Source organism: Protopterus annectens, chromosome 1.part0, assembly GCF_019279795.1.
Source record: "Protopterus annectens isolate FY-2018-M chromosome 1.part0, PAN1.0, whole genome shotgun sequence".
Taxonomy (NCBI): Eukaryota; Metazoa; Chordata; order Ceratodontiformes; family Protopteridae; genus Protopterus; species Protopterus annectens.
The window spans coordinates 509,218,804-509,236,111 of record NC_056725.1 but is presented as its reverse complement, the minus strand read 5'-3'; the positions used below and the strand labels follow the sequence as shown (position 1 = coordinate 509,236,111).

Sequence of the window (17,308 nt, the reverse complement as noted above, 5' to 3'; positions counted from 1 at the left end):
TAGCCGTTAAAACAGCTTTTTGTTTAGAAATTAGCAAATTTCTGACAGAAAGTTAGTGAAAATAACCCACTACTTAGCTCAGCCAGCTCGAGACCATGTCTTCGCTTGTTAGCGGCAAACGAGATCTGGGGGACTGGTAGTGGTGCATCCTGGGATATAGTAAGCTCAGCCAATAAGAGACTTCGCTCTTTGGCATAAGCGTGCCGAGTCGGAGCCGAGGGATCGGCTCCGAACCCATCAGTCAGAATGTAGGCGAGATAGGATCACATAACATCCCTTGTTCTGGGGGATTTCAACCTAGATTGGTTCACCTGCATATCAGAACCACCAAGTAATGTAATAAATCTCCATGGCTACCAGCAGCTAGTCCAAATTCCAACTAGATGTGATAAAAAATCTAAAAGGGAATCCATCCTTGACTGGGTCCTAACAACCCCACATTGTATCCCCACGCAGGCAGTCTCCCAGACACCTTAAGTGACCACAACATAATATACTTATACATAGTAGAACAAGCATATGCAAAACCACTAACTATATATTCACCAAAAACACAAAAATTCTCTCCTGAGGACCTCAATACTTTACTCTAACTGTGACTAGACACCACTAAAAACCCTCCCACTTGACCAGGCTGTTGCATATTTCAACAAAACATTTCTACAACACCTAGACACTGTCGCTCCATTGCACAAAATCAAGGTTAGATCCTCTACAAACCCCTGGCTCAGTAAAGAAACTGCACAAATCCTCAAGTCCAGAGACACTGCCTGGCTTTACGATCAAAAACCCAAAGAAACACAAAGCCCAAGTACCAACCAAGAAATGCGCAACCATGCAAAAAAATGCATTAGGCTGGACAAAAAGCCCTACTACACGACATTACAAACTAAATACCAACACAGCCCCAAAAAATTATGGAAAAATGCAAACCAGCTACTAACCACCACCAAAAAGGCTACCCCCAAGCCAACCACCCCTAACACTAAAGTTCCCATTGAAACTCAATTCTATCCTTAGTATCACAGGACAGTTACTTCCTCACTATCCTCCCCAACACAAATAACACTAATACAAGCTTTACCCTCAAAACAGTTTCCACCACTTCAATCAAAAGCATGCTCTCCAAACTAAAACACCTCATCAACAGCAGCCGACCTTCTCCTTTCTATTTCTTGAAACTCACAGCAGATGCTATTGCTATCCCAATCTCCACTCTCAAACAGATCAATTGTTGAAAACTATGTGCCCAAACTCTGGGAAATATCCTATGTTACACCCATACATAAAGGCAGGACCTCCACTGAACTTAGTAAATACAGACACATTGCTTTACTCTCGCCCCTGGCCAAAATCCTAGAAAAATGCATCCATACCCAGGTGCTAAAATATCTCCTATACAGCAACATCGTCACCTACTCAGCATGGTTTCAGACCTGCCCATAGTACCACTACAGCCCTCCTCTGCTTCACAGACACAGTAAACTGTCTCAAAAACTAAGGCCTGCAGGTGTCGACTTTTTTTGGTTATGTCCAAAGCATTTAACACAGTCACGCACCAAATCCTGCTGAACAAACTAAACTAATACCACCTACCAAATTCCACTCTTACCTGGTTCCAAAGCTACTTAACTGACAGGTACCAAGCAGTGAAATGGGAAAATTCTCTCTCTCCTCAGCTGCCCATAACTATAGGAGTCCCAAAGGGTTCTATCCTAGGACCACTACTATTCACAATCTTCACAAACTACCTCCATACCTCCACACAGCATGCATCTATCATTCAGTATGCAGATGACACTACCTTAATTTGTGCTGCACAAAACATTCCCACCCTCCTGCAAGCAACTCAACTAGCATTCTCTGACGTTGAAAACTACCTTATCAAAGCCCAACTTATCCTCAATCCAAAGAAAACGCAGCTTATGATTATAACCAGTTCGAACAAAAACACTGATAACAGTCAATTCACTATCTACTCCACAAATGCTACTTCAATCACTCCAGTGGCACAGGCTAAGCTATTGAGAATAACCATAGACTCCCACCTAAAATTTGATAGTCATCTCAACTTAACTATTAAAAAAGTACATGCCAAACTGGGATCACTCTACCGTATCAAACCATTTATTACCAACAACACAAGATCAGCCACTGCTCGCTCCCAACTTCTATACACCCTACTCTATGCATCTCCCATTCTGACTAATCTCAACAAAACTTAACCAAGCAAAATGGAAGCCTGCTATAACAGAATTGCCCGCTTTGCTACAAATTGCTCATATAGAACTCATCACTGCACTGCTTTGAGACAGCTCCACTGGCTTGAACTACCCAACCTCCTAGGCTACAATTAGCTCTGCCTCTGTCATTCAATCTATTACCTCCCCAATAAGTGCCCTGTCCTCAAAAACCTAGGACACCATCACTCAGCCAAAAGGCCTCTTAGATCATCAAGCAGACTACTACTAGAAGTCACCAACAGCTACAATAGCTTTGGAGATGCACTATATAGTAGTTCAGTGGCTAAAAAATGGAACTCTGTCCCCACTAGCATTCAAAACACATTGTCCAAAGCCTCCTTTAAAGAAGTCATCAGGAAACATCTCAAGCAAGGTTAGCAGTGCCATGATTGCTCCCCAGGCTAGTGAAAGCTAATAAGGTACACATACCAAACCTAGAGTACTTGATAATAGTTATCAATCTTACTCACAAACACTGGCTATCTACAATGTATGTACTGTACCTGTGTACTATATGTATGTATTCTACCTATGTACCAAATTTCAGCTGTACACCAAAAATCTATTAATTATCTTTATTTTTAAATATTTTGTTTGTTCTCTCCACTTTAACTGTTGATGTGCTGCATACCACTGTAAAAACATGTCTTTTGTAATTTGTGTGCATACTGATCATGTCTAAATAACTAAATGTGTGGGTAATTTCTCTATGTGGAGCTTTTCTTGCCGGGCCTCTGCTGAAAAAGGGCCTTTTCAGCTCAGACATCCCCGGTTAACAAATTTAAAATAAAAAAAAAATAAATATAAAATTTTAATTCCACTTTCAAGCTATCAAAACACAAACATTTGAAACATGAATATTTAATACAGAAACATAAGTGTTCTGGCAAGCCCATTTCAAGTGAAAAGTGGTGAACAAACAAAAATTGAATGTGCTTGAAAGTAAAATGATTTTAAACTGTGGGACTCTGACACCCAGAGGGTTAAATTTGGATGTGGATTATGTTTAAACTGTTTACATTTAGATACATTTATATTAAATATATTTTGCATTTATCAGTATACACAAATGTATTTGAGGTTTACGTATTAAACATTCAAGTATCAAATGTTTGTATAATTTGATGAAATAGGTATGGTTCACTTTAAGAAAAGTTAAGGCAATGGGTCATTTTAAAAAATGTAAGGGTAATATGATAATTAAATAATTAATGTGTGAATGACGGGATTATAACCTGGTATTAATGTAGTATTCATTGTGATATATGTATCCTTGAAGGCGAAAGGCCAAGGTACCAGAGTTTGTGGTGGAAGTAAAGAATTCATCTACTACCGTCTCGGCTGTGTTTTTTTTTCCTTTATTGGCAGCCAGCAAGCATTCCTTGATGTATGATATAGCCAGAAGAATGGAATCTCCTAGCGAGAATTAAAATCTTGACCTAATGCTTAGAGACGAAGGACTACTCCGCATACACTCCCCCCCAGATACAATCAAGCTCCAAATGCTCAAACTTTAAGGGTTCCATAAAGTGTCTGATATTTCTCACTGTTGGCAGAATAATGAATCTATTGTGTAAGTGAATTTTAAAGGGAAAAAACTTTAAATGGTACTATGGCTTCCTATTAGCTCTGGATCAAACAAAGGATTCTCATGCCTATTCTTCCATTGTGCACCCTAGACAACCACATCCTTTCTTACAGCAATACTGGCTTCAGTGTGTTCTACTTCCAGCCAATGACACAGCAGAATCATTGGCACTTGTTGCAATGCTTCATGTCACTCTACTTTCAAAGAGCATGAAAGCATCATCACTGCAGGTTCTCATTAGTGATCTGTAAAACTGCAGAACACTGATGATTTAAGTATCTCACTACTGAAATGCTGGCACTCAAAATGCCAACTGCTGACAAGCCAAACAGAGAGAGAGAAAAAGAAAACCCAGAAGAGCAAATCTCTAAGATTCCTCTTCCCCTATAATTTTGTTTTTTTGGGGGGGGGGGCCCTATATACAAACTCAGAGGTCACCATACCTCAGAGAAAAAGGAATATCCTAACAGCCATCTTAGACTTGGTGTCTGCAAGTCCATTTTTCAGCCATTTGGTCTCAGTGTTTTGGGACTCAATCTATTGGGTCTAACATTTCAAACGGCTACTGGTTCAGATAGCAATTGCAGGATCCTTCCTATGATCTATATTAAGATCAAAATTCTAACTGTGACAATAGCATAAAAGAAACAGAGTGCAAGGGCTAAATGTGCACTCCTAACCCAAGGTGTACTATGTGTACTGGAAAGAGGGGCACACACCTCGCAGAGGACATAGAGACTTCAGAAGTGTGCCAAACTCAAGATATCACAAGAAAAACTTCCAATGGCTACCCACTGTACAAAGGTTTCAAACTCAGATCTTCAGAATCTCCTTTGTGTTCAATGTGCCATTTAACGGCCTTTTCCATGTGACTAGACAGTTTCATGATGTAACACTGGCACGAGGATACCAAGCCTCCTCAAAGCTCTCAATATTCTACAGTAGAGTCAATTACCCTAACAGTCAATTATCCGAATGCAGCCTTCTAAAGCTTTCGAGTATGAAAAATTATAAAGTCTGAATTTATAAATGTTTTATGTATTCACTTTTGTATGTTTTTTGAGCTTGTAGCCAGCTCATGTGTGAAAAATATTCTTTATTGTCCACTGGAATCATTCAGTGGTTGAAATGCTTTTTCCCCTGCATGCAGAAAAAAAACAAGATTTTAGAAGCACGTTTGATTATCTTAATAGTCTGATTATCCGAACTACTCTAAATCCCAATTAGTTCAGATAATTGACTCTCTACTCTATTTTTGTAGACTTGATAATATAGTATCCAGTTTCTTCTCAAACTTACTCAACAGTTCATTCAGATATTAACTGAAAATCTATGCCTACATAGAAAACAGTACAATGCATCGGTTCAAGTAATTCTCCTTTTAAGTATTAATTCATCTAAACATTACTAATAGTATAATTCCACCCATTTTTGAGACCAAGTTTTACAATGCAAGTTGTCAATTGACCTGCATATTTCAACTGCTACAATCATCACTCTGATATCTTACCTTTGTTTCCTCCAGCTCCTTATCTTTAGCCTGAAGAATTTCTTCAAAATCCTTCCTGCTTCTTTGTAGATCCTCCATAAGCTTGCGGTGCTATGCAGTCAATGAAGAAACAACCAACCAAAAGTTACATATCTTTTAAAATTGTGCATGCATGTGTGCACTCTACTATAACAAAAAAGGATCCAAGATGTCAGCACTGATTAATATACAGCAATTAAAACCAAGTCTAGAAACTGTGTATAATGCCAGGAGCAAGGACAAATTTTTAAACTCTAACTTCAAAACTAATGTGCAACACTGGATGGCACTCAAATTATAGAAATTGTTTACACATTATAAATAAGACATTTTAATACTAAAAACTAATTTGTCTTACCCAGTGTAATCTGTCAGGAGATATGCACAGAGATTTACTGTTCAGCCATAATTCACAAAAAAAAAAAAAAATGACAAAGGCTCCCCCACAAACTAAGACAAAAGCTGAAATTACACAGGGAATGCTGGTGTTGTATTCCCAAGTTATACATGCATATTAACTCTTTTCTGCTGCTAACCAGGTAGGTTTACACAAACAATTCTGTCTTTTCAGGTCTACCTTACAAGCAGTGACCTACTTAGGATGCATGTAAAGTAAACCAACAGATATCTACACTTGACCCAGTCAATTGAAAGCAGCAAAATCGGTTTCACCCAGTCAGTTACTCTAAATTTCATTAAAAGTCAGTTGACCATTAAACATTGGATGTTTATCACCCAACATTACAAGTCAGGAAATCTTCTGTTACTGATACTGTGAATCAATCTCAGATCTAGTATATTAAAGGCTTTGAGGGAGTACAGGGTGTGTTTTGGGGGTATAGTGTGATATTGAGCCAGTAGAATGTGTGACAGTGTATGAGTGATGCTGGATTACCATCTACCCCAAAATTAAAAGAAGCAGCTACAAAGCAACGGCATGTTTAAAAAGGCAGCATGCTATAAAGGCTCCTTCCTCATACCATTACATAAACAAGAGCGCCAACGTCTGATCTGAAATAATAGGAAAATGCTTTAAATGAAAAATTGTACGAATATCTCTAGAAGGTATCAGAACAGACTTTCCTTTAAACTGTATAGCAAGTGCTTCCAATACATTTTTATACAGTTTCTAGTAAAGATTCTGCCTCCCAATGTATTTTTTGCCTCCTATAAAATGTGTATATCTGCTGAATATGCTTTTATTTTTACATATTTTATCAACCGTGCTTGTGGCCCTCTTTATTGTTTTTACATATTATGAATCCTCTTGCGTACCTTTGTAGCAACAGCATATGAGTAGCATACTTCTTCCATACCTGTTACAGGATGAAAGAGACACCAAAACTAACCTGAACAAGTACCGATCCTATGTGGTACTCCAGTATCCACCCTTTAGCATAAGCAGGCTCTTTACTATTACCATCTGTTCCCTCTTATTTAAATCAATGTCTTACCCATGGTACTACAATATTTATTTATTTATTTATTTCAGTTTGATTACCGGGGAGGTCCACTGGGCTTGGGGGCCCGTTTTCAGTGGAGGCCCAGGGAGAAAAGCTCCAACAATGAAATACAACAGTTTAATAATGTTATGATTACCAAAACAGTTTCAATTAACATGAAAAGTTATAGACAATATGTATTACAACTAAAGTACAGTTTTGTACCTACCATAAATGTAGATGTTTGAGTGTATACCCCGCTACAGTCATCATACTTGGGTTATCCTGTCATCAGGCGGTCCCACAGTCAGCCTGAATTCCAAAGTCTTGGTCCGACGTCGGTTGCTGTCGCTTCTTCCCTGACGTCAGTGTACCAGGGGTATACAAGAGGCATCCGACGCCATTTTCTTCAGTTTTTCTTGCCCCAGATGTCAGGTGCCCCCCAAAAGGTGGTCAGTAGATAGTACCAATAATAAAAGTTTATCACAAACAAAACATCCCTCCAGCTATAAGCAAATACACCACAAAGGTTTTATCAGATTTTAAGGTATTGAAAAGTTTTAGTTAGGTCAGAGGGGATGGAGGGAGGGTAACCAGGACTGCAGCAGGATATACACTCGAACATCTACATTTATGGTAGGTATAAAACTGTACTATGTTCACCGTGTTACCCTGCTGCAGTCATCACACTTTGGTAGAATCCCAAAGCTAAGGATGGGAGGTGGAGTCAAACAGGGTTAGAGGAGGCTAGAAGGCCCTGCAAAACTGCAGTGGCTAAGCCAGCTCTAGTCTTAGAATAAAGTGGTAAGTGATGGTGTTTGTTGAAGGTGTGTACTGAATTCCAAGTTGCAGCTTCCAGAATATCCTTGTTTGGGACCCCCCTGAGGAAGGCTGTAGATGTAGCTGCTGCCCTGGTAGAATGGGGCCTTATGCTAGCAGGAACTGGTTTTCCATGGTGGGTGTAGCAAAAATGTATGCAATGTCCTATCCATTTGGAAATGGTCTGTTTTGATATAGCCTTTCCTTGTGATGCTGTAGCATAGGATACAAAAAGCTGGTCAAATTTTCTGAAAACCTTAGTTTTATCCAAGTAGTAACGTAGCTGCCTGTGAATGTCCAAGGAATGCAGGAGTTTTTCTCCTTTGTTCTGTGGATTTGGAAAGAAGGTGGGTAATGGATTGTTTGATTTAGAGCCACACTGGATACCACCTTAGGCATAAAGGAGGGGTTAGTTCGTAGAGAACTCTGTCTCGATGAAAAATGAGGAAAGGCTCTACTGCCATTAGCGCCTGAAGCTCTGAGACTCTTCTGGCTGAAGTAATTGCTAGCAGCAGGGCAGTCTTCCATGATATAATCTAAGTCAGCTGAGAAAGCTGGTTCAAAAGGAGGTAGCGTAAGTTTTTCCAGAACAAAATTGAGGTCCCAAGTTGGTGTTGGTGCTCTCCTGGGAGGCCTAATGTTTTTCGCCCCTCTGAGAAACTGCCTTAGAAGTGGATGTGAAAATAAGGGAGGATCCGTGTTGTAGTGAGCTGAAATAGCTGAGGCATGGATTTTAATAGATGAAAAAGAAAGGCCTTTGTGTAACATCTCAGTTAAATATTGTAGAATCTGAGGTATGTCCAGCTGAAGGGTATTTTGGCCTTTAGCTTGGTTCCAGGCGCAAAGCCTTTTCCATTTGTCTGAGTAGGCTTTCCTGGTGCTGGGCCTCCTGGCTTCCAGAATAACCTCCATAACAGCTTGTGAAAGAAGAGCTGGCTGGTTGCTTAGGTGATTTGCCATGCAGCCAAATTTAAGGTTTTGAGCTGGCTGTGTGGAATCTGACTGTCTTGCTGTGTGAGCAGATGAGTAATTTATGGTAAAATCCATGGTGGGCCCTGGGCCATATTCCTTAATAGTGGGTACCAGTGCTGGCATGGCCAGTCTGGGGCAATGAGTATCATTCGGGGTCTCTCCATCCTGACTTTCAGCAGCACCGTTGTGAGAAGGGGCAATGGAGGGAAGGCATATACTGTCAGCATTTTCCAACTGAAAGAGTGCGTCCACTTTCCAAGCTTGATGGTGAAATGTCCTTGTGCAAAATTTTGTTAGCTGACAGTTTTGGGGGCTGGCAAACAGGTCTATGTCTGGGTGCCCCCATTTTCGAGTTATCATTGCAAATACTTGTGGATCCCAGTTTACACTCGTGGGGATCCATGATGTTTCTGCTTAGGTCATCTGCCAATGTGTTCTTTTTTCCTGGAGGGAACTGAGCTGGTAATTCAACTTGGTAAGCCAGTGCTGTGTTCCACAAGGTCATTGCTGGCTTGCATAGAGGGTAGGAGTGTGTACCCCCTTGTTTGTTTATGTACCGCATTACTGTGGTGTTGTCTGTCCTTATTGTAAGCTGTCCTGGATGTAAAAGGTCCTTGAAGGCTGTCAGGGCATTCTGTACAGCTAGCATTTCTTTTTGACTGATGTGCAGATTCCTTTGATCTGCAGTCCATGCCTTGAACGCACCGTCCTGCCATGTGTGCCCCCCAGGCATAGTCTGATGCATCTGTTGTCATAGTTTGCCTGGCTGGGGGTAAGGTGAAAGGCTGGCCCTTGTTGAGGTGACATGCCTGTGACCACCATAGAAGCTCCTGTTGAAGGCAGGGAATGAGAAGCATCATTGTTTCCAAGCTGTGGCTGTGTTGAGTTCATACGCGTTTTAGTTACCATTGTAATTTCCTCATATGCAGTTTTGCAAATGGTATTAGTATGCAAGATGCCATGAAGCCCAAGGCCTGCAGAATTTTTCTTACAGGGAGTTGGGGCTTTGTTGCCATTGTTTTGAAGTATTGAGTTAGTTGTAGTTGTTTGTCTGGCATCAGATAAGCCATTTGGGCCGTTGTATTCAAGCTGGCACCCAGGAATGTCATATTTTGTGAGGGCACTAGTTTTGATTTTTTTTTCATTTACTGTGTACCCTAGGCAACGTAGAAGGTGTTTTACAAAAGCCAGATGTTGAAAGAGAATGTCCTTGCTTTCTGCTTGGATGAGGCAGTCGTCCAGGTATGGGTATATTTGAATTCCTCTGTCTGCAGTATGCAATTACTGGTGCCAGGCATTTTGTGAAGACCCTGGGCGCAGTAGATAAGCCAAAGGGCAGTGCAGAGAATTGGTAATGGGTTGAACCTGCAATGAAACGAAGGTATCTTCTGCAATTTTGTCTGATAGGGACATGCAGATATGCCTCCTTGAGGTCCAACGTTACTAGCCAAGCTTTCTTGCTCAACATGGGAAGAAGCTGCTGTAGTGTTAGCATCTTGAATTTGGGTACTTGCAAGAAGGTGTTTAGAATTGAAAGGTCCAGAATGGGTCTCCAAGCATTGTCCTTTCTGGGGACTAGAAAGAGCCTCGAGTAAAATCCTTGGCCTTGTTCCTGTGTAGGTACCAGTTGAATGGCTCTCATGTCCATGAGAGCTGTAATTTGTTTTTGTGCCTCTGCCCATTGATTTTGTGGCAAGTTTGGCATTCCTTTTATCCTTGGCAAGGTGTGGAAATGGAATCTGTATCCTTGTGAGATAATGTCTAGGACCCATTTGTCCTTTGTGACGATGCACCAGTTGTCTGCAAAAAGTACTAATTTTCTTCCCAAGGGAGCTGCCAAGAGAGTTTTGCTTGGCAGCTTGAGGTGCAAGTCATTGTGTTTGCCTTCTGGTAGTTTGGGACCTGTCTTCGCCTCCCTTCTGTGTTGCACTGCCCCATTGGCGAGGTCTGTAAGAGATTTGTGCTTGTCCTCTGCCCCTTGGGCGCCTGTATTTACCCCTCTGTGGTCTGTAAGAAGCTGGAAAGGACCAATTTTTTGTTGGCCAGTTTCTGCTGAAGCGTGGAGGCTGTACCTGTAAGAAATCTTTGACTGTCTGCATAGATTTTGCCTTATCCTCCATTTTCTTTAAAACCTCTTCTGCTTTAACCCCATGTAAGGGTGCATCTAGTAACTTTGCTTTAGCATGATCAGGCAGAGTGTGTTCCTTTAACCAAGCATGCCTATGTATAAGAGACCCAACAGCTGCTCTACAGGAAGCTTCCAAGGAATCAAATCCACATTGTAAAGTATGTTTGCCCACCTGTTCAGCTGCATGCAACAGATCCTGCATTTCCTTGAATTCAGACTGTTGAGGGTGCATGCTCATCTTTTGTTTTATTTGAGACATTAGGAATTGCTGGCATTTAAGCATGTGAAATTGACAATTTAGTGCTCTCATAGCTAGAGTAGCTGAGGTGTAAACCTTCTTCCCCCACCTATCTAGTGCTCTGGAGTCCCTTTCAGAGGGTACAGGATTTTTAGCCATAGAAGCCTTAGCCCCTTTGGGACCCTGGGAGATAGTCTCTGGATCAGCAACAGGGCTTTTGTAAAGGAATTTGTGAGAGTCAGGCACTCTATAGTATCTATCTGGTTTGGCTGGAGCAGAAGGCAGAGAATCTGGATTTAGACTAGATTCTAAGTAAATATCATCCACAATGTCTAAAACTGGGGAGATAGCAAGTGGTCTGTGCTGGGGGAGTAAAAGAAACTCTTGGAGCCATTTCTTTGAGTCGGAGTAGTCCTGACCTTCCCAGTGGAAATGTTCCCTCATGGTATGTAAGGTTTCATCAAAGGAATAGTCTTCAGGGGGAGAAGCTGAGGGAATGGAATCTTCAGCATCAGAATCTTCATAAGGGGGAAAGGAGTAATCCTGTTCCTCAGAGGAGCCTGAGGAAATAGACACTTGATCAGAGGAGGCATAATCCTCCTCGTCTAGGCCTTTTGTCAGGGAGGGTTGGGAACTCCTGATTAAAGAAATCAAATCTTCAGCCATTTTAAAGCATTTGTTTCTTAGGCATGGGGCCTTGAACTGGAGACTGAAGTGCAGTCTTTTTTGGTTTTAGAGGAGTCTTAAGCTTAGCATAAGATTTTATGGTGAGAGTAGTCAGTTTGAAGACACCTTCTGAAACCGAAGGTGTTTCTACAGCACCTGCTTCTCCTTCTGCAATGTCATCGGTAGGGCCTAAAGAAAATGGCTGAGTCGGCCTAGAACTCTCTGCGAGAGAATCCAAAGCGGTCTGGGGTTCCAATTCTGTGGTAGCCAGGGGCTGCGTAGGCACCTCACTGAAAACCGGCGACCGGCCCAGTCGAGGCCTCGGAGTCTGGCTTGGATCTAGGCTGCCTGTCTTTATCTTTGTGTTTTTTACGCAAGCCAGTAGACGGTTGCTCCGACGGCATAGTGTAATTAAATTTCCTACCAAAGTAGTGTCGTGTGAAATCAAAGCGTCGCTTTATAGTTCGCTTACTGAACCTAGCACAAAACCGACAACCAGTGATGTCGTGGTCTGGGCCTAGGCAAGGTATACAATAAGAATGAAAGTCCTTATGAGGTATTTGCTTCCCACAAGAAATGCAATTGTTAACTTTTTCTGACATCAGACCGAGGCAAGAAAAGGTTCCCCAACGGGGTACTTAGCTTTGAAGACTTCGGACTGAAACTATATTCGAAAATCTCAGGTGTCGGCCAACCGGCACTTGCGAACTGCTTCTGCTTTGGGCACCGCGCGGCAAGAAAGACTGAAGAAAATGGCGTCGGATGCCTCTCATATATCCCTGGCGCACTGACGTTAGGGAAGAAGCGACAGCAACCGACGCCGGACCAAGACTTTGGAATTCAGGCCGACTGCGGGACCACCTGACAACAGGATAACCCAAGTGTGATGACTGCAGCAGGGTAACACGATGAACATCAGGTAGTTTCAAAAGAATAAGCACTAACAATTTCAATTTTGTTAAGGAGGAAAAAGGTTTACATCATGAAAATCAAATTTTACTGTTTTGTTACCTAAGCTAAATATTTTTAGAAAGGATAGGAAGGTGAAGAGAAGAGGTTAGCCTGGAGAAAAGGGAGAAGATAGTTTAGGAGATGTAGGCTGAAGAGTGCAGTTGCAAATTCTGTTTAGACAGAGGTAGGAATGAAGTTGGGTTTTGAAGTTAAGGTTGATACATGTCAGTGTCGAGGGCAGGGCATTCCATTTTTTAGCTAGGGTAAAGGATAAGAGAAGCTGACCTGCAGGGCGCTGGGGTTTTTGTACTGCGATCAGGTTTTGTTTAGAAGATCTAAGTGGTCTAAGGGGGGTATAAGGTTGTAGAATATTAGAAAGAACAGGGCAGTTAGAAGGGTGGGACAATAGTTTGAAGGCTGTGGTGATTTGGATGAAGTTAAGTTGATTGGGAAGTTCAAGCCAGTTTAGAGAGTGAAGGGAGGAGCAGTGATGAGAAGAGGATTTGGCATTTGTGGCAAATCTAGAGATTTTGTTGTAACATAGTTCCAATTTGGAGGCAAGTGTGGATGAAGATTAGTGAGCAGGGGAGCTCCGTACAGGAGGGAGGGAAGGAGGTAGGTAGAGGCAAGGGTTAGTCTGGAATGAGGAGAGAGGAAGTGGTTGTTTCTATACAGTAAGCCTAGTTTTGTGCGTTTTTTTGATATTTAGCTGGATATGGGTATTAAATTTTAGTTGATCATCAACTGTAACACTAAGAAGTTTGGCGGAGGGTACAATCTCGATAGAGGAGTTGCTAAGGCTGGTAATCTGAAATGAGTTTTTATCAAGAGAGGAGGATTTAGAGGGGGAGAAAAGGAGGATCCTAGTTTTGTTAGCATTTAGGGAGAGAAGATTTTGTAGCACCCAGTTTTCAGTGGTTGAGAAGGCACTTTGAGTTAGGGCTTGGAGGTCTGTTAGGTTAGAGGCAGAGCAGCTCAAAGTGGAATCATCATCATATTGTACAATTTTGGTGTTAGGAATGGCTTTGTGGAAGTCATTGATAAAGATATTGAATAGTAATGGGCTGAGTATGGAACCTTGAGGTACTCCGGTAGGGGTAGGAAGAAAAGTAGAGATGGCTTGCCCCCATCTCACAGCTTGGGATCCGTTTGAAAGGTAGCTGGAGAACCAGGAGAGAGTCTTTGGGCAAAGGTTGAGATTAGAGAGGCGATTTAGAAGGTGGGTGTGAGAGATGGTGTCAAAAGCTTTGGATAAATCTAGAAGGACAGAGGATACTATATTACTGGAGTCACGAGCTGAATTGACAGAGTGCAAAAAGGAGAGAAGGGCGGTGTTAGTACTGTCCTGGGCGGAAGCCGTGTTGGGTAGGAGATAGAGAAGTTGGTGCTTGGTAAGGAATAGCAGGAGTTGAAGGTGGATACATTTTTCTAGGATTTTGGAGACTGGGGAGAGGATGGCTATAGGGCAGAAATTTGAGACGGAGAGGAAAAATGCAAGTGGTACGCCATAGTTTAGGAACGTAGGATTCAAGTAATGACCTATTAATTAGGATGCTGATAGGTAGAGAAATAGAGTCAGAAGCTGTTTAGGAAGGAGGATGGAATGTTATCAGGGGCATCAGAGCAGGGCTTTAGTTTATATAGAAGTTTCTTTATTAGGTCGGTAGATACTGGTTTGAGTTTGAAAGAGGAGGGGGCAGAGCAGATTATGGAAGACTGAGCAGGGAGGCAAGGAAGGTGATTGTTAGTAAATGTCTTGGTTAGCTCAGCGATGGAAGAGGTGAAGAAGGAATTAAATAGTGAGGCTATTTCAAGGTCAGATCTGCTGGTATCAGGACAGGGGTTGTTTTTAGTACCTGGTCTAAGGAGGGAATTGATGGAATTCCAGAATTGTTTGGAGTTTCTAGTATGGTTTTCTTGAAGTTTGATGTAGTAAGACTTTTTATCTCTAAGGACTTGTTTCTTGGCAAGGTTTCTTAACTGCTTATACTTGAGGAAGATTTCAGGTTGCTTGTGTTTAATATAGGTCTTCCAGATTTTATCCCTTTGGAGCATTATCTTTTTTGTGTCTTTGGTGAGCCATGGGGAGGTATTTTCTTTAACTCTTTTTGTTCTTGTTGGAGCTAGAGAGTTAATGAATGTTAAGAATGTGGAATTGAAATAGCCGACGGCTTCGTCTAATGGTAGTATTTTTAGAGGGTTCCAATTGGTGAGTTTAAGAGAGTCAGAGAAAGAAGTAGGGTTGAAGTTAGATAGGTTTCGAGTGTGAGTGTTGCGGTGAGAGTGTGGGGAGGTGGGAGTAGCTCGAATGGAGAAGGCAGGGAGGTGGTCTCCTAAAGGGTCAGGAGTGACACCAGATTTTATAACTTTGTTTGGGTGAGATACTAGGATCCAGTCAAGTATGGAGCCAGGGGGATTAGCTTTGTTAGGTCTAGTAATGGAGTTAGTAAGTTGGGAGAAGATAAATAGGTTGACAGTTATCGTGGGATTTGGGTTAAAGATTTTTCCCCAATCAATATTTACATCACGCAAAATGAAGGTTTCTAGCTTAATATTGAAGGAAGTCCAGGAGAAGATGTCTTCCAATGTATTGGTATTGTTGCCTGGAGGGATATAGAGACAGATGATGCAGATACTTTTATGGTTGTTCATTTTTAGTAAGCCAATTACAAGTTCAGCGTTATTGAAAGAAGGGATGGGGTTAGGGTAAGGAGTAATGGACAAGAGGTTGGAGTAGATCAGAGCAACGCCACCACCTCTTCTATCAGGTCGGCCACATCAGAGAGAATGGAATCCTGGGGGTAGGAACTCAGAGTCATTAATGTGAGGTTTTAGCCAGGTTTCAGAGATAGCTGCTATATCAGGAGAGTTATGATTGAGCCAGGCATGGAAGAGGGATAGTTTATTTTTTAAGCTCTGGGTGTTGATGGTGAGAAATTTGAGGTTTTTATTAGTGGATTTCTTGTTGGTGCTAGGGAGATTTGTAGGAGGGAAATTAGGACCTGGATTGGGGTGAATATCTCCAGCCAAGTGAATGAATGTGGGACGGAGGAGGTGTTTGTTTTGTATTTAGACAGAGGAGGCTGGTAGATGTGCGGTTTATATTTAAGGTTTTTATCTGAGCTTGGAAAAAGTTTTACTTTCAGGAGGAGGATTGGGTAGGAGGGAACTAAAGAAGCTGAGATGTTGTGGTAATGGGAGGTAAAGTGGTGTTGGGGAGTAAGAGGAGGGGGGAGCAAATGCACATGAGTATAGCAAGTGATTTGGTATAGAGATATTAGAAGGAAAAGGAAGGAAGAGAGGAGAAGGACCTTGGGAGGAAGGGAGAGCATGGTAGTAGAGGTCAGCTAGAGGAAAAGAGAGGTGATGGGGTGTTAGTAATGGGTGGAGTGGTTAAAGAAGGAAGGGGAGGGGAAAAGGAGAGTTAGGATTGGTTGGAGGGGGGGGCTGATAGGGGGGATAAAGGTAGAGGTACTGGGGGCAGATAATTGGGGGTAGGGTAGGGGAGCGGAGTGAGCCTGCAGGGCGAATGGAGTGGGAAGAGCCAGAGAGGCGGGAAAAGGGCCAAAAAACAATCAGTGACCTGAGGCTGGATAGGGAGAATTACTGCAGGGTGAAGGTAAATGTTTTAAACTTTGGTTTACAGCTAAAAGCAAGGATGTTATGTTTGGTAAGTGAAGAACTCTCTGAAAGTATGTATGTAAGTAACTAAATCTTTGAGTGTAGGGCAGAGGCACTTTTGGGCAGAAAGTAGAGCAGGAAAAAGGAAAATATTGCAGTTTCTTTTATCAGGAATATGCTGCCATCTAGTGGTAAAAGGAGGGAGGTGCACTCAAGGGGAAGAGGTTCCTCGGAGAAGTTAGGCTACAGAGATAGATAGAGGTAAATAAAGGGAGAAGGACTGGGAACCAAGGATGGGGAGAGCTTGTGCAGTGACCAGTGTTAGGCTACTTTCATGCGCACTGGGGTAGAATGCTGCTCAAGGTTAGGAAGATGCTATAGAAAAAATATATTTAAGAGGTTATATACACCGAGTCTCTTTAGCAAGGGAAAGTGTCCCAAAAAATGAATAAGGCTCAGGCAGGTAGTCCACGGATGTCTTCTCTTTTGGGAGGAGTAATTCCCTGTCTGGTCAGTGAAGAAGGGGGAAACACTCTGGGGAGCAACTGAAAAAGGAGCGAGAAAAATACAATAGGTTAAAATGGGAGTAAGGGGGGAAGAACAGGAAGAAGAGTGCAAGAGGAAGACTAAGCAGAATAGTGGAGGGAAGTATTCAGAGTGGAGTCGGAGGAGGAGAGAAAGCAAAAGGGACAGAAGTGTAGACTGAGGGAGAGGGAAATAGGAGGCAGAGAAGTTGGAAAGAATGAAAGGTAGAAACAGTAGTGCAGTAGAAGGTCCACAAGATATGATAAGCTTTAAACATCAACTCAGCATGCAAACAATATTTAGGTAACAGAATATACAAGCTAAGCAGAACAACAGTGCTGGAGAGTAGTCAGAGACCATACTTGTGTTCACAGAGCAATGAAAAAAGAAAAAAAGAACAATATTCCTACGTAGGAGACATTTTCAAGGCAGTAGCTGCAGCTAGATACAATTGTAACAATCAGATTTGCACATAAAATAGTCAGTTGAGACAGGCCTACTGACTAGCAAAATATAAATACATATCAGCAAAAACAAAGTAGTAATGTAGGGAGTAAGTAGCTAAAACAATAAACGAAAATAATCTG

At 41.9% G+C, this 17,308-nt stretch overlaps 1 protein-coding gene across 4 annotated transcripts in view; it reads right to left on the bottom strand.

Annotated features, from left to right (window-relative positions):
- RNF8 (ring finger protein 8) overlaps positions 1-17,308 on the bottom strand; it is a 656,229-nt gene that overhangs the window by 151,373 nt on the left and 487,548 nt on the right. For all 4 annotated transcript variants that reach the window (XM_044060967.1, XM_044060956.1, XM_044060976.1 and 1 more), the window contains one exon: positions 5,342-5,431. In XM_044060967.1, coding sequence (XP_043916902.1) covers positions 5,342-5,431 — 90 coding nt within the window. The remainder of the gene's footprint in view (positions 1-5,341; positions 5,432-17,308) is intronic.